Here is a 23,772-nt window from a genome sequence, read left to right on the forward strand (position 1 = left end):
GAGGCACAATAGCCTCTGGAGGGCCCCGGCTTTTATTGGCGTGCCTCTTGCAGCAGCAAAGTCTCATCCATTAAACAAATCAGGGGGTTATGTATTAGATTAGCTGTACAGCGGGCACTGGGGAACGCCTAGAAGAACACACGAAACCTCGTCTCATTCCGTCCCATAATCCCTTGGAATAAATTACCTAATTGACAGCTTTCGGTCTATGCTGTCAGAAGGTGCCTCTTAAAACGTAATGTATAATGAAAATACACAACATTGCTAAATTGCATTTTCAGTATTAAAAATGACAAACGACAGCCATTTGGGGTACATGCAGATTGAAGCCTCCCCGCGTACTGCGCTGCCACATCTCATTTTTCAACATTTCTTAATAAATTTGTGGTGTCAGTGATATTAAAAGCTCATTTCTGCTGAGGAATATTTAATAAAGCTTCTGTGTGATTGGAAGCCAATGTCACACAGAGAGCCCGGAAACTAGTTGGTGGCAGCTTGGATCGCCCACCCCCCTCTGTGTCATTCTGCTGATTCTATGACCTATAAAGGTGAGAAACGGACTGCCCCCCACTGGTGAAGGGTCAATACTGCAGCGGAGGTTCAAGAAGTGCCCCTCACAGTTCAGTGCACTATTCATTCTGCAACCAAGCTGAAAACAACAGAGCCCTTTGACTTTCTTCAAAGTGAAAACTGTCTGCATATGATTTTCTCAAAGTGTTGGGAACACTTAGCTTAGGACAGTTCAGGGTACTGTCTCAGGATCAGAAAAAGCACCGGGCTTTGCATTTTGAGTGGGGAGAGGTAAATGCCTCCCTATAATAAAGCCTTGAATGATTCCTGCCTACAGCTAACATAAGGATGTCCATGGATGAGAGTAGATTATTTTTCGGGTATATACATTGATTTAATGGAAATCAAAAGAAATGTAAGTGACCTCCTCCATCCGTAATGAATTATAATGTAACAACAGGAGGGAGTGAACCTCACATTTTTTACCCTTAAAACATAATCACGCAGTTCTTTTAAAGTTACTTTTTAAAGGGTCCTAATTATTGAATATGGTATTGTATAATCAATTACATTTGAGCTATTCAACTTTAAAAATAAGAAATCAAATATATTTAAAGCCTTGTGTGTGTTTTGTGTGTGTGTGTGTGTTGAGAGGACTTTGGGTGGGGGGCACAGTCAGAATGCAAAATTTCTGTCCAGATGTGGTGCCGTATTAAAACCCCAGGAGGTCTTCACCCTTCTCTTATTAAAGTGTGAACGCATGCAGCAGCTGGCTCCAAAAATAATAACCTTTAGTCACATTTTTCCTATCCACCCGTTATCGTAGCTCCCAATAATTGTCGCCGCAAAGTCACCGCATGCTTTCAAACTATTACAAATAGCTCAGCGGGCACAATAATGTCACTATCTAAACGTTCCATTTGACTTTTATCCGTGTCGTTTACACTGAGCCCCCCCTGGGGAAATGATCAGCCTGTGTATAGTGAGATATTGCCTTCGGCAGTAATGAACTCTGATAACTGAGAAACAATGGATATGTTTGCCTATAAGCTGAAACCATGACACAAGTAGATAAGAGAAAACAAATATTCTGAATCACAGGATCAACTGCAATATTTAAATCACTATGAACCTGATACAAATAATATGCATCACTCCGCCTGCCACTGTGCTACAAATTCAGTTCAGTAGTAAATCAACACCTCCAATATGAGACTATATTTTATCCAATATGGATACCATCTTCAAAAGCGCATGGGAAAGCCAACTATACCCATTACACATATATAAATATACATGTATATATCCTTCTGGCAGCACTCATCTCTTCTGTGTTCGGTGTGACAGGTGCAACGGATCCGACGGACTAATTCACGTCGTTTTTTTTGGCATCTTCAATCAACCAATGACGGCGCGCAAGGAGTTGCGGCTGGCGGGGTTTCGGGTGACTGTCGGACACCTGTGCCAATCACAGAGCCAGCAGGCGGAGTTCAGGGGCTCGGGGTGTGTGTGTGTGTGTGTGTGTCTGAAGAACACGAGTCTACAGCTGCATACTGTATCCAAGTCGAGGAGTAATGGCATGAGTAGTGCTTTATACTGTTTGGACAAGCGTCACAGCGCGCGCGAGGGGAAACTCAACCTTCGAGCCTTTCTGCTCTGGCGTCAGATACCAATTAAGCCCCCGGGCACCGAGAGGTGAGGCGGAAGACTGTCGGACGAATTGTAAACTTAGTCGAGAGGGACTAAAGTCCCCAAACTCACCAGCTGAGGAGGATTCGAACGAGACGAATCATCCTTTCTGACAGGAGAAAAAAAAAACCCAAGAGGATACGCGGCTGGACATGTGAATTTAAAGGAGATACTTGCCAAGCACAACAATGAAACCAACGACTGCCCCGCGTTGCTTCGGCTTTCTCCTGACCTGCCTCTTGTTCGGGTCGAGCTCTTCGCAATCAGGTGAGTGGACGCCATCCGCGTGCTGCTCGGCGCGCAGCCCCGTGCGCGCGGAGCGCAGTGCTACAGTGAACTTGCTGTGCGTGGAGCATACTTTTCCCGTGACTGCTGCTGCTGCTGTTGTTGTTGTTTCCATGCAAGGATTCCTCTGCACCCTGGTGTTATTTCAACTATTAGTCAGCATCATAATGTCGGCATGATATGTGTTAACATGGGCTGACGCGCGGAGGGGAGCGCGTGCAGGTGCTGGATGGAACAGATGGCCGGTTGTAGCGGGACATTTCTGTCGTTGTGAGCTGGATGAATCAATGCAGTGGCTTTCTCTGTCTTCCTCGTGCACAGAGCGGCACTGTTGAATTGGAGAGGGAACGCGCAGAGCATGTATTGTCCATCGCACGTGTCCTTTTTAGGGACAGTGTGGTCCAACACGGAGGAGTGTCAGCCTGTCTTTACAACAGGCTACTGTGCTCGTGTCTTCCCTCCCGTGGATAAACGAGCTGTCTAATGCTTGACTGTTTCAAAAGTTCCTTCTGGCCGAGTTCCCTCCCCTTATGAACGGCAATGGTAGTCTAGGGGTTTGTATCCACTCATTTTCACTATCGGCTTGTCACTCGATTTGATCAACTAATTAAAATGACATGTCCTGCGGAGACTGGTTTTGAAATGGTGTGCTGTTTTGGTGCTGATCTCTCTCACCTGAGCCTGATAACATCCATATGCATTCTGTACACGAGATCAAAGCGAAGCGGATTAACATGAAATTAAAATATTCCCATCGACTTCTGCCGAGTCCCTTCGGGGACCCTGTGGACCGGTGTTTGACAACATGACTTCCACCCTGGCAGCGGCAGTACCGTTTGTACAGTGCAGCGGCGCTCGTTACGCACAGCGGAACGTAGGTGCGCTCACTGTGTGTGTGCGTGTATGCGCGCGCGCAGACTGTGTGTGCACCCTCACTGTGAATGTGTCTCTGTGTCCGCGCGCGCGCGTGCGTGCGCGTGAGTGAAAGAGATGAAGAAAGAGTCGAAGGGCTTCTGAATAACATGTCCATAATTCACTCCCTTTACGCATTCTTTTGTCATTTCTCTGGTTTTATCGATGGCTTTTACACCCGATATAACCCCCCCCCCCCCCCTCGTGTGGAACTTAGTAGACTGGTTCTTTGCTTTCAATAATAGATAAAAGAAGAAAAAACGTAAACGCATGCAAACAAATTGCACACAATCAGGGGGTCATTTCGCATCTTGAAAGTCGTGGAATTACTCGAGCAAGTGTTTCAAAAATGAGCTGAATCCACCCATTTATCCGGTGTCCCATTTGATTTTTCTTCAATAATAACAAGTAGAGTTCTTTCATTGCGCCTGGTCCTGTTTAAACATCTCTCAGTGAGATGAATCGTTTAAAATGAAAACCCAAACTGAACGAAACCCATTCTGCATCGCACGAATGTGATCTGATTGTGAGCGAAAGCGTAAAGCACGGACCCACTTGTGCAACATATGGTCCATAAGATCCGTGTCCAGTGGAGCCTGAAAGGGAAGAGAATGGACGAATTAACAGGCTGGACGTGTTTTAGAGGGGGAACTGGGCGGGATGCGCGTGTCCTCCTTTCAATTTTACGCACATAATATTTCTGTGTGTGCCAATGAATGACAAATGAATCATTCCTCACTCGTTCTGTTCCATAAAAGCACCGTATTATCTGCCATGCTGTAAATTACGAAGAAAGGGCTGTTTATTCACCCAACAATTCGGTTTAAAAATGTGAGCGGAATTTCGGGCAGAACAGAATTTGAGCACTTTGATAATGTTGGTTTTTGTGTTGTTATTAATCTTGTTTGCACTAGAACTGCAATGTGTTCTATCGGAACAAATAAACAATCAAACAATTCCATTTAGGACGACATGTGCATGTGTAAAGGGATGACTCCAGCAGCGCGATCCACAGCTGGCGGTTCCCACAAACTGATCGCGTCCCCTGCGGAGCTCTAAACCCCTTTAAAGAGTGGATGTAGAAGTTAGAGGAAAACAAGATACAAACTTTAAAAAAAAGCGAATTGTGATCCCAAACGCGGATCAAGTACCGCATGTGAGGAGGAAGCGGCAGAGATGGACAAGGCAATGGGTCGTGCGCGTGTACTAGTGCGTGCGTGCGTGCGTGCGCGCGCGTGTGCGCTCGCGCGCCTGTATTGGATTCGCATTAGCATGCAGTGCAAGGATTTCCACGAAGCACGCCGATTAAAAAGCAAGGATCTTATGAAAACGCCCCTCTGCACTTGTGAACGTTGCCACCGAGATGTCACCTTTCAGCAACAGAGTCAGCGGTTTGTTTTTGGGAGCGCTCGCGTTCTGCGGGGCCTCGTCGCCCTCAAACCGAAATAAAACCAGCGACCGAACTGGAGGGAAGGTGCTCACGTGACAGCAGGCCCCGCCGCGTGTGCGCGATGCGGGTGTCCCGCGCAGCCCACGAACTGCTCCTCGTCTGACCGCAGCTGGAGGAGAGAGCCATGCACATGCAGCTGCTGATTCCAAACCATATGGCCACACTCCAAAACTCTTCTTTTTGTTTTGTTGAATATTCATTGGTTTTGCGTGCAGTGGCGAATGCCACTGTGTTTGTGTGGAGTGGGTCTTCAATTAGCGAGGAAGTGAACATTCTCAAATGACCTTGTTTTTTTTTCTTCAGCCTCCCTCAGCATGTTGTTCTTTTTTCTGTTTGGAAGTGGAGTCTAATTGTTCAGGTTTCTGCCCACGTGATGCATGGTCTGCCTTTTAAGACGTAGTTTGTCTTTCAGAGGCCCCACTGTAAGGACTGAAAGTGACAGTTCCTCTCTGTCGAAATGTTTATGAGGTCGAGTGAGGCACGCAGAAGGACTTTTTTTTTCCCTTCTCTTCTGTACTTTTCGCACTTCTCGGAAACTATCGTTTGTTATGTATTTGTTTTTCTTCTAGCCAGAAGCATAGGGAGACAAAGGCGTCACATTACGCAGCCCGCATGGCTCTGCTTTGACACAATGCCCTCTTGCAGTCATGTCTTTGCCTGCTGTCGCCTGATAAAGAAGCTTTGACCTTCCACCGGGCCTTTTTTTTTATTAGAAGAATGGCAGCCTTTGATTGGGTGCTGATCCACTCCCATTTGTTGGATAGAGTAACGTGAACCTTTGTGCCTTTTTTGCCTCCGTGTCTGTTGAGGTGAGAGATCAGGACACATTTCAGACCCTTGACGTGTCCCCAGATTTAGATAATACCATTATTTTACTTCTCTCATGGTGATCTTTCCTGAGTGACAGGCACTCTCGCTAAATACATTGCTGTCTTATTACTCATACCTTGAGTTAGAGCCAAAAGGAAAAAAAAACAGCCTTAAGACATTTGCTGCTTAAAATAAATTCTAACCATTTGCATTGTTTTCCTCTGTTAGGGATTTCACCCTTCAGCCAGATAAAGAACAAAAAACTTCTGTTTGTGCAACATAATAGTTTCATTGAGAGAATACCGGAAACCATTTAAGGTCCCTATAAATCTTGACACTTCTCAGCAAACAAACTGCTTTTGAACCGCTGGCATCAATAATACATGCAGCTACGCAGCCTGAGAATCGCTAGTGAAAAATCCCTCTAATATTCTAAACGGAACGGGACTTGTTGTCTAAAGTGACCCTAAGAGGGAGTGACCTCCGCCATGGCCGTTTTCTTTAATTATGCTACGATATTACCGTAATATTTATTCACAGGGACTTATGTCTCTCGTAAAATGCATTCAGTTGCCACAGAGGTCTGTGTCTATGATGGTGATGGGAATGGTGACGTTTTTTTTTTTTTTTCAGTCAGAGTACTACATACATTGGTTTCCAGTTTGGACTTGTTGATCGGCTCATAACCAGTCAGACAGTCCGCAGCCAGCTGAAATGATCGCATCATATCCTGGGTGACCTTTTGAGCAATGGGCCCTCGTCTATCGCCTGCAGATACGAATGCACCCACCACGTACATGGGTTTTTCCGCGCATCACTATTGGCTCAGCTATTAAATGACCTTTTTGTGAAGGACTTAGTTGAATTGAAGCATAATGCATGTCTAAACATTGTTAATTTGGGCCTTCTGTTTATCATACCTGTATTTAAAATGCTAATGTTATGCTTTACAATAAATTTGTTTGGTGCAGATCTGATCTTCTGTTCAAAACCAAATGCTTTGTGCGTGTTTTCCCTGCCTCTATGTCGCACTGCTTTTTCAGGCTTCTCTTTTTGCTTGCTGTAAATGAGCGAGCTTTGAGTTTTTGTGTCCAAGAGAATGAAAGGAGCAAGAGAGAGCGAGAGAGTCACGCAAAAATAAATACTGATAGCTGTTGTGCAGCAAAGGCCCCCCCCCCCCCCGAGTGCTGAATACACAGCCACCAAAGACCTTCATTAAAAAGGTAGTGCAAAAAAGGAAAACGCAGTCACATACAGAACCACTAGCTATATCTTTGACAAAGTACCACAGCTAGTTTAGACAGATCAGGGACTTGAGTTTGAGAAGCAGGGAAATCAATTTGGTCGGCAAATGTGCATTTAGGGCCACCAAGAAGCGCTTGCAGCATGAAAAAAAACCCACACAATCCTCACGGCTTCCTCAGCCTTTTTGAGTCAAAATGGGAACGACACAAACAGCATTCAAAGAGAAAAGGGAGAACGAAGCGGTTTCATCCATGGAGTGATGACAACCTCCAGCAGTCCCCTCTGCTGCAAGGCCGAAGCCTATCGGGCTGAGTAAGTTACCTGACAGACCTTTCCTTTTGTAACATTTTCAATACCCAGAAAGACGTGTGAATTTTGGCTCCTTACATGGATACATTCATGCATAAATGAACCTTGATTCGGATTGATTTACCCTGGTATCTACCAAATACAGCACGGCCCTTTTTTGTACGAATATCCGCCGATGCAGAATGAACACTGACATTTTTGATGGGATTCAAGCGAAGTCTGAAGGACTGGTGCCAGGGTGCAACGCACACTGAAGAACACACTGTTGGCACACTTACCCACGCACACATGCTGCCTTCACCCTGGGGCGTCAGTTTTAACGTATAAGGCCAACGTGCAAGATTGGGCACCTTTTTTTTTTTTTCTTCTAAACCCTCGCTCCTCGTGTTCGCTAGACGTCGGGAGTCTTAACGCATCTTGTGTGTCTGTCAGTTTTTTTGTGGCTTCTGATCCCCTTTTGTTGTCGCCGCTCCTTCCTCTCACAATGAGCCCGCCTCTCCCGTGCGTCTCTTCTGAAGGGCTGCAGAAGGCTGTCAGGCACGGACCCCTTTGTCACTACATTTTTTTTTTTTAAGCCCTTAAAATGCAGTTGTCAAGAGTCCGGGGAAACATGCGCATATGCTCTGTGTGTGTGTGTGTGTGTGTGTCTGTCAGTGTTTGTTTTTGCGGCTGCATGGTTGGAGGGATGGAGGGTGACTGACAGACTAACGGAGCTCCAGAGACTCTCTCTCTCTCTCTCTCTCTCTCTGCTCCAGTGTCTGCTCGTTCCTCTTCTTCCACCCACCCCTTGTCTTCATTTGTGGCTTTGTAAGCCTCCACACAATGCGGCAACATTATAATGACAATGGAAATTATGGCTAATCTTTGTTAAGACGTGCTCATTACCGCCGCGTTACAGGAAAAAGTCTCCAATGATGAAAGTTGGTCTGCTGTGTTTTTTTTGTTTTGTTTTTTTCTCTCTCTCCGAAGCAACAGCCTGACATTTTGGAGTGATGTGTTTTATTCTCGCTTTTTTTTTTTTTTTTTTTTCATTCTTGCTCATAGTTAATAATGGTGGCAAACATATGAAAGGATGATAATGGGCTGACAACTCGGGCATAAAAGACTAGCTCCACCTTCAAACAGGCTTTTCATGCAGTTCTGCACGTGGGTGTTAAAGGGCTGATTTCTCTCGACTCTCTGTCTCTTTCCTCTTTTTTTTGGTAATCCCCATATAAAATATTCATAGCTGATCTGCATTTACAGTGTAATTACAGACAGGCTTTGAGTGATATCGGATATGGCCGACGGAACATACGCTTCACAAAAAAATCTTTGATTTGTTGCTTGAATAAATACAAAACACGATTGGGGGGAGGGTTAAGATTAAATATACATTTTTTTTAAATAAATTGAAACGCCACAAACATTTGTACACTTAAGTAAGTAAGTAAGTTTTTCCCTTTTTTTTACGCCAATAACTCTCAATGTGACACTTTATATATGTATACTATCCTTGACACGTTACTGGTCGCTGCTGCCTTTTCAAGGCGCTGCTGTCGTGCTTCGCTGTTCTTTGTGCAAGCCGCGCACAGGCGCAATCGAGGGTCATCGCTGCTCCTCCCCGTGAGCCTGCACATGGGGGCCAGCCGACAGGTGTGGAAAAAAGGGGAAAGTGGTGGGGCAGTCGTGTTCGATGCCCTCACACACACACACACACACACACACACACACACACACACACACACGCTGTCTGAAACCTCGCACTGGGCCGCCGATGTTTGTTTCTGCGTGTAAATCGAAGCTGGGCCCAAGCAGCGGTACCCCGGCGTCTCTGTGTGAAAGGGGGGCGGGGGGGGGCTACTGTAAGTTGCTGTGCACACATCATTGTGATGGCCATGATGATGGGTCCTGCAAAGTGAAAATGCAATTCAAAGCCATCCCTTCTGTCTTTCTCGTTTTGCCCACATTGCTCAAACCCCTGTCCCAACCTTTAGGGCGCTCCTTGGTGCTAATGGAGCGGTGTGCCCTGCATGCTATTCTTGCAGGTCGATTTTTCACTTGTGTTTGGGGAGAGGGAGGGTGGCGTCCTTTTAAATGAAGCACTTGGCGTTTGTGACCTGTAATAAATGAGTTTGCAGTCAGTCATGGCAGCTGTAAGGAGACATCTGGGAGAGAGGGAGAAGGGGAGGGGTGGAGAGAGGGAGACTTTATATGGGGAACCGTTTATCTATGCACAGATGAAAAATGGCTGCACCAAACAACATGCTCGCTTGAAAAATAAATATATAATCGTATTTGGAAATGTTGGTAGTTTACTCTAAAAATGTGGTGGAATGGGTGGAAGATGGCTGGATAATCTTTCTGTAATACCATCAGGATTAATATTAAATTGCTTTGATATCGGTACTGAATATAACGGGAGAAAATGTTAAACTAAAAAGCACAGTGCTGAGCATATTAAGTATGTCTAAAAATATATATATTTTTTTTCATTAGTGGTTTGCATGCCCATGAATGGAGGCTGCAGTAGTCAATTTTGATTACACGTTTGATATTTAAATCATTCGGATAATACATGTAATCATCTTTTTTTCTGTGCTTTTTATTAAATTGTCAGTTGATCTAACAATTTGTTGTTATTGGGATATGGCGAGTCGGGTTGTGAACAGGACCTCAGGGCTTGGCAGAACAATCATTCAGTTGTGAGTATTGACTTGCTTTGTCATATAGTAATTCATACCCAAATAATATCAGTCGGAGATATTATCTTCCGTACAGAATGTTGAACATTTCTTTGGGCACTCCTCATAGCCTCTATTAGTGTGGCTGTGAAGGCGCAGTCACCTTGCAGCAGAGCCGAAATAGCGCAGCTCTCTTTCCCTGGATGTGAAGGTACATAAAGCACAGGATGAGAGAAGCAGGAAAGGCAATTGACCTTGGCTGCTTTGGGGGCTGGCTATATAATCGTCCGGATGGATGCCACGGTTCTGCACCATGGCGGAGCGCGAGGGGAAGGAAGAGGACAATGCTGAGTATGACAGTTATTGCTCACGCAGTATAAAAGCAGATTTCTTTGAAATTTACGCACGATTGTTAAAAGTGAACCCATGTGCAAAAGTTAACGGCAAGGTCTGTTGTGTTCATCATCCCGAATGTTTCATAGGTTTTTTGAGCCTGAAGGAATCCCTTAGTTTAATCAGTTATGTATGTCTGTCATTTGCAAACTGTCAGTGGCGTCATATCCCCGGTGTCTGCACGCAAGTACCAGAAGCCATCATCAATTGATTTATTGTCCACTTTTATTTGGATTATATATTGCTCATTTTCAGGTTCACCTGTAATTTGGGTTTCTAGAACATGGGAAGGGCGTTTTAATGTCCACAAAACCCTTTTCTTTGTCGTACTGTTGGACAATCATTTTATTTGCCCTCCGTATGAAATATTCCACTATAGGGCCTGTCTCTTTAAACCCACCTCCCAAAAAACCACATGTGGCTTGTAGAATCACATCATCTGATCGTATTACACAATTTGGGAGCTGGTGGGCACTGCCGTTATCCTAATATGTGGGCGAGTTTGAGTTTGAGTTTTTTTTTTTTAACTTGACTTAAGTAAAGAAGGATCTTCAGACGCTTGGATCCCACCTTACTTCACAACGTCGTCAACATTTATTTCCTTGATTGAGAGACCGCAAAGTGGCAGAAAATATTTTATATTTACAATATTGTATATTTTATGTTTCATTTTAAAGAAAAAAATTCTGCATTAAAAAAACTAACGGCGAGCTTTACAGTGTGCGTGCGGTGGAGGGTGTAAAATGGGGTTTGTGATCGGGTGGGTGAGCGAGATAGGAGTGTATGTAAAATATGAGAGGAGCTGTCTAAGTGCATCACAGGACCAAAGTCAACCACGCCATTTGTCCCCGCTGTGTGAGACTGTTTACCTGGCGCCGGGGTGCTTCATCTCGGCAGTCACTGCTGCTCATGTAAACACACGGGGGGGGGGATGGAGATCTGTATATCATGCTGCCTTCCTGCCTCTGTTCCAAAACCTCTCCCCGACAGAGAGACGTTACCCCCCCCCCCCCCCCCACGGCAAGGTGAGTGGGGTGCTGATGTGAGATTATGTGTAGCTGCCGGGGTAAGACAAAAAAAAAAAAAAGAACATGGTACACGGCGTCTTTCAGCGAGCATGGGACTCGGGCCGGTGTCTGGGGAAGGTCTTGGTTAAAGTGGCCGCTATCGCAGGAGCTCGACGGACAATTAATCAGCAGAGTCCCAGCGGGGGGAGCCGGGGCTCTGACGGAGGCACTTCATTCTGCAAAGAACACGCGGACAAGCAGACCTGCTGACAGGCTCGCCCCTGGGCTTCTTCTCCCCTCTTCTTCTGTGCACCTCTCTTCCTTCCTTCCTACTGCCTGTTGTCCCTGATGCCCTAGACTTTTTTTCATCGGCTCTCCTTTGCCCCCCCCCGCCTCCCATCATCTCTTCCCCCTCAGCCATGTGTATGGGTCTATGAACCTCTTGATTACAATTAGTTGAGAGTCCTTCTTGTGACCTGACAGCCGACTTCAAACTTGCGTTCTCTCGCGGCTGCAGTGGGAGACGGAGTTGGGAAGAGAAGGAGTATGAGGTGAGAGGGGGTGGACCTGTGGCTATAATTCACCCTTTCTGCCCTTCCCCCCCCCCCCCACACACGCACACGCACACACACACACTCCATTTCTCCGTTTGCACCGACCCATCTCTCCCCTCGGCTGGCACTGAGTGATTGATAGATTCAGGTTTGACGTGGGCCGGTTCACCCGAGGAGGTGAGAAAGGACTCCGAGATTTAGCCAGATGCTGGGGAGAGGCAGACAGGGGACACGAAAGGCAAAGAAAGGAAGGAGGGTGTACTGCACACTGGTGACCATCATGGCTTGTCGGGGGTTGCCAGGGTGAGTAAGCTCTTCCTCAAACGGTGCACCTGTTCTCATTTTTCCATTGCATCATCTTGTTGCTTTTTCCACTATGGCCAGGGTGTAATGAACTAAATATCATTTTAACTGAATGTGTTCTAAAGGTAATGGGTTTTAACAATAAACCTTAAAGCAGAGTACATTCATGCAGACATTTTCCCTCATTAAATTAGAGCACATTGAAGAATAAAAGTAAGCAATTGAATTTAGTTGTTGACCCACCTTTTTAAGCTGTTGTTGTTGTGTCCTTTGGTTCAGACTTTAGAATGTTCTAATCCTACGTATTCCGCTCTGTGATTGGAATGTGTGTTATGTGTTCTAAGTGTTCTATGTTCCCCTGCAGCGGGGTTCTGGTCCTCTCAGTAAGCAAACACTCACTTGACATGGAGCCAAGCAAAGGGGAACAAGGGCCACAGTGTCTCGCTGCTCAGAGTGCTTTGTCCAGGAGGAGGCTCATGCCGTGGCTCCCGGTTCTCAACCCCACGTGACACGCCTGGGGATGAGGCGTGCACTTTTCTCATGAACATTGTCCGTGTAGGGATGTGCCTATCGAGGATTCCACAAGTCGGGCAAGGGCGAAACGTATCCACATGTACCGAGCACATTGCATTGTAACCTAATTAATTGAAGCAATTGGAAAAGGGCAGCGTGTCGTTGGTAGTTTTATCTTTTTCCAGTATCTGCATTAGACCATCATTTGTTTGCTTTACATTTTTTTTTTAATTGATTCCATTATCTGTGATTGTATTTGCATGAAATCTCCAGAAGAATAATGTTTAGATGTCTTTTAAGCAGACAACCAAGCTAGACCACCTCTTGTCGTGATTAGCCAGGTGTTCCAAGCATTTAAGCAGATGTTTGAATGAACCGATCATGTCGGAAATATTACTAATGCATAACGCGACGCGGCTGCATTGGGACTCTATTGATGAAATGGGCAACATTTATTTTTTGTGCGATGGGCTTTTCTGACAATAAGAATAAGTCTTCAAAGAAAAGGTTTGAGGCGGCGCGTTGCCAGCACAATTTAACGCCACATAGTTCCCAACGGAAGCTAAAACTCAAAGTTGGCATTTTCAGCTTTACACACTCAGAAGGCCATTAGGAACACCTCCGTTTTTGAGAGAGGAAAAAGGCCAGAGTAGGGACTAGTTTTTTTTTTTTTTGTCTGATTTTGCTGGCTCAGTGTGGATACGCTCTCTTCTTAAGGCACGATGAAGCACATTATAAAAAACCTTCAGGGATGCAATCCCTCCTCTTCGTCAGACCTGCCCACCTCCCGTCCTCCCAGTTAATAGGCAGCTTCGCCCTCTCAGTGCCGGCGATATCTCCTAATCTGTCTGCATGGCGATGAGGATTCTGTTCATGTCTTGTTGCTGTGTGTGGCTTTGTGAGTGGTAAACAACATCAGGTATCGTCTGCTCTCGCGCACCACCACATGTTGGGCTTTTTGCTCACTGTTTGAATTGGCTGCAAAGTGAAGTCAATAGGATGAAAAAAACGTACCTGAATCAGAGACCTCTTCCCTGGGAAATGTCATGCTGTCAGTATAGGTTAATAGACATATGGCCGGTCCCAGGAATCCGACCATTCATGACCTAACTGCTACATAAATGCAGCCACGCCAATTGGTCTGTTTGTGTCATGCAAATATGCAAACCATTGGCAATGAATTAAGGGCATTGAATGATGAGTCATTTTGCTTTTAGTACTTACACGTATTGGGGGAACCTTTTTCATAATGATCCAGCATGTCTCACAGGGACACCCTATTTAGTCTTGTAGCTCAGTTCGCAGAAATCTTTTTTTCTGTTTCCATTGGGTTTGTGTGAACAGTTGTGTGAACCGATGACGCTGCAAACTGCTCTGGGTAAAAACATCCTCTAAATTGCGCGTTATTAGATTTGCATTTTCCTTGAATGGGTCCGTCACTGAAAAGTTACCATTTAACTTGCTGTACTTCACATTTTACACAGCACTCATCGCAGCCTTTGGTGGTGGTAGCTAACCCCTGCAGCTAATTATCTTTGAATTAGGGCTGAGGTCCAGGTTTAATTAGGCGCAGCCACGAGGACGTTCAACAAAAACTCCAGCAACTTCAGCTGCCAAACCTTATCAGCCTAATGGAGACTCAAACACACGGGGCCCTCAGGGGCCCGCCAGGCTAGCCTGACTTTCTGCATTATGCCTAGCAAGAGACACAAAGCACACACATGTATATAGTACTAATAATCCAGACAGAAGGAAGTTGGTGAGGCAGGTTGTGCATATATGTGTCCGTAGCAGACAAGTTGAACGTCTAATTGCACCCTTTTAATTGCTTTTTAGCCTTAACACTTCCATTGGTGGTTGTTAGTTACTCCTACCCTATAAACAGTCCAAGTTGCCTAACCTTTCACAAGAGCCAGTCAAATGTATTTCCTGCATGGCCTATGGCTGTGCTCAAACTTGGCCTGATGCAGTATATATCTGTCCTTATTCAGCAAATTTATCACTAGTCTGCTGCTTCTTTGTAGCCATCTGGTGTAAGGTAGGCTGGCCGTTATCTGAAAAAGTCCTCTTGGATGAAAACAGGAGGCTGTAGCCAACCAGTGCACAGATCTCACTCTTCCATGCCGGTGCCTCTTCCTTACCTTTATTCCCTTGCCATCTCCTGCCTGCTGGAAACCACAACTCTGCAGTAAACACTGAGGAAAAGGAAGTATTGAGCAGGGATGCGGAGCGTCTTTTTATTTCCATTCCTACTGACTGCAACCCGGTCTGTTAATTGAACCATCATGCACATCAAACTTTGCGCATATATATATATATATATATATATATATATAATGCTTCTGTACACTCTCATACAAACCTCCTGATTATACATTAACGGTACACACATTACTTACAGGTTACGATGTGATTTGGCCCCCCGGACATCAGATTGGCTGCCAGGAAGGGAGAGGTCCCAGGGATGTATTGTAATCTCTCCTCCTCTTCCCTCCCACCATCTGCCCCAGCGTTTCCCTAACCGACTAACCATGATAGCAACGAGCATCATCATTATCCCATCTGAACATGGAGAGAGAGGGAGTCATTCATTAAAAGATCAGAGGTTAGCCATTGAATGGAGGACGAGCGTGTATGTGTGGGGGGAAAAAACAAAAACGGAAAAGAGGGTACGTCCTATTATCCAATAGAGACAAACCGATACACATTACAGAGGGAGAAATATTAGAGGCAGTTTTCTAAAACCGATCAGGATAATGTGATCAGCAGATGAGTAAAACGGAGAAACAAATAACTGAGGATGAAAGACACAGAAGCCGCATGGGGAAAGTGTTCTATTGTAAGTACCAAAGTATGGATGTGCATGCGTGTGGTTATATTCAACGCATCTATCATATATTAATATATGTATTAAAGAGCTGAAGGACAGTGCTCCAAAACGATAGTTATAGGTCAAGCAATAACAATTAACATTATTAAAAATAGCATCTGAGATTGTTTGCAAAATCCAGTTGTTTGGAAGTGGTTATTGAGTAAAAGTCTTATGTTAAACATGTTCCCAGGTATCTTCTGGAGTATTGACAACAGTAGGATTCTTGGAAATGAGAGGAGAGGGAATCCAAATTCTGACAAATGAATTGGCATATTTAATTTTTCTCCCGTCAGCACGCTAAATCATTCTTATAACACAACCTTCGTGTTTGCAATGAATGCCTTTGCATGATGCATCTCGCTGTGCCACTTCTCTCGTCCTTACTTACGACACGAGGAGCAAGACGGACAGCAAACGGATCCATAAAGACGGAGGAGAAATTGGCAGTGGGTGTGTTTGTTCTGTGGGGCATGTTGGCCGGCCTCTCCGCACTGACAGCCAGTCCGTCTCAGGATTGAGTGACGGCGAGGGGCAGCGGAGCTGGCAGAACGCTAATGGGCGTGATGCTAATGAGCTCCGAGCCAATAAACTGGCTCTCCTTTGCCCCTCCCCTGACCTCTGATCTTCGCTCTTTGATTGACACAATTGCAGGTCAAATGAATTCAACCAAGTTGCCAGAAACGAGGAAAAACTGGCTTGAACAGCAATCTATGGAACCTCAACCATCAATGACCTTCCCTATTGTATAATGTACAGTAGTTTTGCCTACAATTGGTAAAAGGTAATTGACATTTAGAGCATCTTCAATGTAAAAATTCTAATATTCTTTATGAAAATAATGTAGTTTGGTGCAAAGCACTTAAACACACTCAATCTGCCACTCAAGAATTTTTTTGCAGAATTCCCTCCAAAAAGGGCCCCTTCACAGTGGGGAAATACCACAGATAGACTTAACAATTAACAATTAAGCATCATACCTTCACCCCTTTATTCTTAGGGGTGCTCTTTTTTTGAGTGCTTTTTACCCTCTTTCTCTTTAACAACCTGTGATGTCTCACACGTTTGTCCCCTCTTTCCAACCCTGGAGAAATGTCACTTGGGCCGGCGTCGTCCGTCAAACTGGCATCTCTGACAGAGCACTCGGCTAAAAGGCCATGCTCCGATTGGCGTAGGATCCCCTGGCTGTGGCGTGTCAGGCTTGCTGCCTTCCTTCCTTCCTCTTCACATTATTAGCATTCTCAAATCTGCGAAGATATTCCATCCGTCCAAGATTCCTAGCAGTGTCTATTTTCTATTAGTGTTGCTTCAGTTGCATGGATCTTTTTTTTTCTCCAGTTGTGCAATGTGTTTGTTGAGAAGCATTGCAAATGAATAAAGTCTGTTTCAGTTTTTGTAAATATCTACTCATAGTTCGCTAGCCGTCTGTTTTTTGTGAGCAGTTAAAATATATTCTATGTGTTTTTCATAGGCAGCCTGAGCTCAGTAAAAGAGGAAACAAAAGAATGTGGCTGCGACTGAGCTATGCGATGCCCTACCAGTCAGGACAGGGGCCCGGGCCTTTGGGGCTGACGGTAATTTGGACACTGACAGGAGGGAAGTATTGGTTTTGGTGTTGAAGTTCAGAACCAACAATCATGCTGAAGAAGTACAAACTCCACCTTTTTTTTTTTTAATGCTTGTTGTTTCAGAGGGAACAAAAAAATAAATAAAAAAATCCTCTGTGTTGTAAGGAACAATCGATGCGCTGATGAAGCGCAGCCAGAATTCTTTCAGCGGCCTGACAACTCTATTAATTGCTCATCTTGCTTTAGCTGGTGCCTTTAGCTAATCACAATTCGGTTTGATGGGAATGAGAAGTGACCACGGTGCTGTTTATAGTCAGGGGAAGCTTTAATACGCTTGTTTTCTTTTTTTTGCTTTGCGCTGTGATTGTTATTGATCAGTCCCAGAACCCAATAAAGCTCAGTCTGTTTGTGACTCTGGATGCAGGTTCAGGGCACTTGTGTTCCTCAGTATTCTCTTCTAATTAATTGTAAACCACTTAATTTGTCCCACTACTAAATGCAGTTTAGATGCCTCCGTAGTTTCCTCCATTAAAGTCCCAATGAGGGATATTTTTACATTTGGGTTTAAATTTATACAGATTTAATCCCAATTCTTATTTTTACCCCCACGACGTGTGTTGAGGTCACGGACGCTGCCCGCCATCTGTATTTTCTCTTTGTCTGTTTGTCTTTTAATTTTTCTTTTGTTTCAGACGTGTGTGTGTGTGTGCGGTGGGGGGGGGGACACACTCAGTGGTGAGCATTGTCAAGGGAGAGTGAGACGAGGGGCCCACATTGAATGATTTGTTTTCTAACCGAAACTGACAAATCCTCCTTATTCTCACTCCATGCCTTCATGTAAATACATTTTGTCACATAACTGCAGAAGTATATTGTGCGTCTGCAGTGACATGGCCACCGATTGCGTTTAGTTCCGTCACTTCCCCTCATGCAAATGGAGCCGGGATGAGTGGTTTTAGTTTGGCGTATACGAACGGCTACGTGTGTATGCGGATCGGTGAGTTTGAGGAGAGCAGCTTTCAAAGGAACCGTGAGCGCAACTTGAAAAAAAGAGAAAAGTTATGTTTTCCTTAGATTTCTAAGCGCGGAATATGCTTAGAATACAAAAATACCATAATCTGAATTCTCATGGTGTCATCAAGCTCATTTTAGATGGTTTGCACAGTTTATTGCATGATTGTGCAACGCGTGAGGTGTCACAGGCAACACATTGGTAGGCCGAGAAGATGCTTTTCCCCAATGTGTCCTGCTGATTGCGTCACTCAATGTTTGCGCGTGTCCCTGAGCTGAACATTCTCACACGGTACATTACTCTGTTTTTGCATGTACAGAAATGTGCACACCGTTGCAAACTGAGGTATCTGTGGTATTTTCAGCTGGAGGCAGCTTTTTGCTTTGCTTTTGGAGCATGATAAAGTATTTGTTCGCGGATGCTTTGTCGTGTGTGTGTGTGTGTGTGTGTGTGTGTGTGTGTGTGTGTGTGTGTGTGTGTGTGTGTGTGTGTGTGTGTGTGTGTGTGTGTGTGTGTGTGTGTGTGTGTGTGTGTGTGTGTGTGTGTGTGTGTGTGTGTGTGTGTGTGTGTGTGTGTGTGTGTGTGTGTGTGTGTGTGTGTGGGACTCATAAAGTATGTGATGAATTTAGTATGCCGGGACAGATTGGGGCGGGTAAAGAAAAGGGTTACCTTCTGTTTATGCCTTTTTATTTAGTATTCCCATGTGCACACACGCGCACATGAATGGGCACACTTGAAGGTGGAAGTAAAACGTTTAACTTTGAAAGTTGGGCTCCTAATTAGCAGAATTAGTGGTAGATCAAAGAGGACAATTAGAAAGGGGTGTTTGTGGTAGCGAGGGCTCATTAGCATCACAACACACGGACATGGCCATGAGAAAGGAGAGCGGCAGAAGGAGTCTCATTACGCCGCGCTTACGCCGGGCCACATGCAGGCCGATGGTCCGTCAGGAGAGAGAGCGAGAGCGACAGAAACGCAAGCATGAAGACACACGCGCTGATAAGAAAATGCACACACACACACACACACACACACACACACACACACACACACACACACACACACACACACACACACACACACACACACACACACACACGCAGGCAGGCAACACCTATGGCTGCGGGAACAGATGAGAGAAATCCTTCTCTCATGCAAACGCATACACAGACTCATGCTGATGTACAGCTAACAATGTTCGCTGGCACAAAGGAAAACAAAAGCCGGGTCTCTGACTGCTCTTTTCCAATTTCGGCTTAATTAAGAGGGGAATTACCTTTGATCTGCCGCAGTGTAGTCGGAGCTCGGTAGCCCAGCCTGTGGAAAAGCCAGAGCATAAGTATTCTTACAAGCCCCGGCCTTTAAAAGTCAGACGCAGATTGTTTTCTATTCATTGCACACTGTTTGAAGTCAATACAGATAAGAGCAGGAAAGACTCTATTAGGACTACGTGAGCCTCACTCGTTAGCTAGATCTAACAAACTCCTGGCGGGGAGCCACAGTGTGTGCGCTCTTCACACTAATGGCATAAGCAGAACAAAGGATCAAAGGTTTTTGGGGTGGCCCTTTTATTTTAGCGGCCCGTGTCACTGGTTGTTAGTCCCTAGTCCTGTGACTCGGGTTAATGATGCACTGAAGCATATGCTCTGAAAGACAGCGCAGAGGCTTTTTTCCTCCGTGTGATGTTTTGAACCTTAAAGGTAATACAAAGGTCGAAGGATCCATTCTGCAGAATGCAATTAGATGCACAAATAAACATCTCTATTAAAGATTTATATATATATATATTTTTTTTTTGTAAAAACATATTTTGAAGGGCATGACAACATAGTTCGGTGCCTAATGATCTCTGTAATGTATACAGCATGGTGTTATTGATTTATGATATTATTTATTCAACCACTTCAAGAAGTTGTTTTTGTTCAGAGACTGAGCTCCCTGGTCTCTTTCAGCGCACTCTGCTTCATTAAATGATTATAATTTAGCCGGTCAGCAAAACATTTCCCATTTAACTTTGAGTTTGTCTGAGCACCAAGAATCATTGATGTAAACACCAGAGTCGTCCCTTTCCTCCCACCACGGGCCTGCACTCCACTCCACCACAGCAGCGTGATGCCCCGATGCAGCCGGGTTTCTGTCAGGACGTGGACACCAGGGTCAACCGTTTCCTGCTGCTTGTTTAACTTGAGGTCTTATTTAATTTGTTTTATATTGTCCAGACGTCAGCCTGGAGTGGGCCAGGTAGCAGAACGGCCCCCAGGCTCCTAGCTGGGTTAGCTTAGCTCCCTTCTTGGGCTCCCTTCTTGAGGGTGCCGACTCTGTTTTTGTTGGCGTTCGGTCTGGCAGCTCCGTCAGGGTCGGGGAATCAGGAAAAGGACAAGGGTGGTGTAAGGATTTTTTTTTCTCCGTTCTGCTTCGAGGGGCAGGCCCACCTCTGGAGGTCCTTCGTAAAACAATAAATAAATAAAGCCGGATAGATGTTCAGCTTTATTCAAGTCAAATGATGTTTATCCTATAACAAAACGAGGTGCCTGATGAGACATTTTCAAAGTCTGGTGTTTATATTCCGGAGTGATTTTGCCTTATTGTCCATCTTTAAAAACGTTCTGCTCAGGGATTGATCGGAATCTCTGCACCTCCGCAAATCAAATCCCTACCGGATCTCCTGTATGCCCGTCACTGCTTACCTGCACTGTTGTAATGCCCCCCCCCCCGAGCGACAGGGGAAGACGGTGTGGTTAAAAATGTATTGAATATTGAAATGTATTGAGTTTGCTATATATCAAATAAAGAAGAGGGAGGTTTGATTTGAACATGGAGGTAGAACATTTTGTTAGATGAGTGCATGATGACCACATGTGAATAGTGTGTTTAAAAATGTCACGTGAGCAAACGGCTGCTCGGTGACCAGCAAGTTGTCTCCAAACAATCATACATGCGACGCCTCCTTCCAGTGCTCCATGGACCTCATCCATATTAAATGCACAACCCCAGAGAATATCGGCAGAAAATGGCAATAACAGCGCCCTCCTCCTCCTCCCTCGCTGAGTTTCTTTCCTGTTAAGGTGTTGAAAAAGCTTCCTCTTCCTCTGTGCCACCGTCTCCCTCCGTTTTCGTCCGTCTCGAGGGACCGCTGGGACCGCCAGATCCGTCTACTGCTGCGCAGCCCTCCAGGCCGCAGACGGATGGGACAGCGGGGATGGAGGGCTGCTGTGGCGGGGGAGCCTCTGACTGACAGTATGGATAATCACTGTAATAGTTGCAGGATGAGGAAAGTGTGAGCTAAGCTGCTGTTTCCTAAATGCGAGCCCCCCCCCACCCCCCCTTTCTCAGGTGGACACTGTTACTGCAGTAAGTGAGGGACAGGAAAAGGCTGAGATACCAAAAAAGATAGAAAGGAGAGAGGAAGCATTCTAGGGGAGGATGCTTGCTGAAGGCTGACAAGACGTGAAGTCAGAGAAGACAAATCTCATTTATGTTTTTCTTGTCAAAAACCTGCTCTGAGGAACATGCTGTACTTAAACTGTCTGGGGACAGCTATTTAAATGTTCCCCATTTCTTTATTTATTCATTCAAGAAGAAAAATCTCCCCTTTTGACATTGAATTTGACTATTTTGTCTATTTCTCAGCTCATTGGCCTTCATATCTGCGTTGTCTATTAGGCTGCATGACTATTTTAGGTTGGTAAAGAATCATTTGCAAAAATCAATGAAATTTGAAAACTAAACAAGAAAATATTAAATATCTTCCATGCCTCAAAATTATGGCCAATTTAATTGACTTCAACCTGCAAGAGACCTTTTCACCTTTCAGGAATCTACATAATTCAATTTTGATTCATGAATACATTAATAATGTATTTAATAATAACTGATTATAAAAAATTGTAGATTGTAAAAGTTGATGAAAAGGCTGGCATGAGGGAGGACTGGTGCAGGACGAGGCTCGACTGTTTAGGGGAAAATGTCATGCTCGTGAAATTACATTCACGACACATTTCACAACACATTCAATCCCCATACTAATATGTACATGTTTTATTGGTTTATTTAAGCTAAACCTGACTTCACTATAAACACATTTTTGTCCAGGACCTTGTTCCAGTGATGAATTGACCCAATTGAGACATTTTACCACAAGTCTGTGGTCCTTGCCATCAAGCGCTCCTTTGGATGAGCTTCCTTGGAGGATCTATCAGCGTTTACATCAAGGAGCTGAGGCAATTTTCAGTCAGCTTAATACACTAATTTCCTGTAATTGCCCAGTGGAAATCAAACGTATTCCATAGTTAGACACTGCATTGTCTGATGAGCGTCAAACACTTTTGGGACTGAAAGAAAGTTGCTAAAGACATTTCATTAAAAGCAAAGCCCCCTTTCATGTGCTTAATGTCTTTATTTTTTCTCTTTAGTCCACCTTTTACCATTAATATTTTTCTCTCATACTCTTTTGTTTCTTTCTCTTTTTGCGGTTTGTTATGTTTTCTTTAATATCTTCTCATTAGGCCGAAATAAATAGTTTTTCTGGTGCAGTGCGCGTTGAATATGGCGGTTATCTTTAAAAACACAGCTGTGAAGGTGCAGATATGTGTGGAGCAACTACAATGTGTGCTCTGCCTTTGAACTACAAGCACAGCTAATCATATTTTGCCCGCTCCACTGCCAGTGCCTGATCGGTGTTTATACAATACAAATGTGCTTTTCTGATGTCTCTGTTTTCTCCATCATCACAATGTCTGACTAAATGGTTACTGCCTGTCATTTTATTATAAGTATTTCTTAGTATTTTCATCACGTTTCTGTGTGTTCGGCATAGTTTGTCCTAACTAATGAAGAAAGGAGCTTTGGCTCTGCCATGCTTTTACCATTTACGTTGTTTCTGACACATTGCATTGGACATGACTCCTAGGATAAGGAACTAAGAAATACCTGTTCATTTGAATATTTCAATTAGCTGACTCTTTTATTCAAATACAGACAGAAACGGATGAAATCAAAGATTGCACTAGTTGCCACTGATTGAGTGTTTTGTCCAAGCAGTAACATTTCTAAAGATCGATCCTACTTTCTACACCTAGACCCGCCAGTTTAAAGCACAGAACACAATGCCGCGTGAAAAGGTGATGATTCCACTTGAACGTGTTTTGGATCAGGTGCAACAAGGAACTCCATGTCACACTCTGTGTCCCCTTGCTCTGTTCAGATGAGACGAGTTATGAAGCAATGCTTTCATGGCCTATGCAACTTATGCCAAGTCAGGTTAATGTTTAAGGGTTTGCTATATATTAAGTAGCCCATACTCAAACTATTACAATGCCCCTTTCTTATGTTTTCATTGGCTTTTCCTAATCTAGTTATGACTAGTTTTACACTTCTTTACCTGGCAATAAAAATTCCCCATTCTGTTTAGTGCTCGTGACTTTACTCACATTTTCAAGGCCCATCCACCTTGAAGACCATAGTTGAAGCTGCAGTATTGGGAGGAATGTATTAACTTTGATGGCTTGCAAAGACGTGTGAAATGTATTTTTTGTGAAAAGACGGGCAGATAAGAGTAAGTTTGTGTAATAATTTTTGCACGACATGTTTGAAATAGTTTTTGGTTGCTTTGCACATGTCCTATGAAAATCAAAGCCTTTTGGATCCCTAGGATCCCTCTCCGAGCCTGTCCTGTTTTATT

The 23,772-nt window shown here is 44.5% G+C and overlaps 1 protein-coding gene across 1 annotated transcript in view; it reads left to right on the plus strand.

The window, feature by feature from the left end:
* The first annotated feature begins 1,980 nt into the window (after nucleotides 1-1,980).
* LOC134132798 (receptor tyrosine-protein kinase erbB-4-like) overlaps nucleotides 1,981-23,772 on the plus strand; it is a 124,328-nt gene continuing 102,536 nt past the window's right edge. Inside the window, exon 1 of the mRNA XM_062564894.1 lies at nucleotides 1,981-2,466. Coding sequence (XP_062420878.1) covers nucleotides 2,388-2,466 — 79 coding nt within the window. The 5' untranslated portion in view covers nucleotides 1,981-2,387. The remainder of the gene's footprint in view (nucleotides 2,467-23,772) is intronic.

Source organism: Pungitius pungitius, chromosome 10, assembly GCF_949316345.1.
Source record: "Pungitius pungitius chromosome 10, fPunPun2.1, whole genome shotgun sequence".
NCBI lineage: Eukaryota > Metazoa > Chordata > Actinopteri > Perciformes > Gasterosteidae > Pungitius > Pungitius pungitius.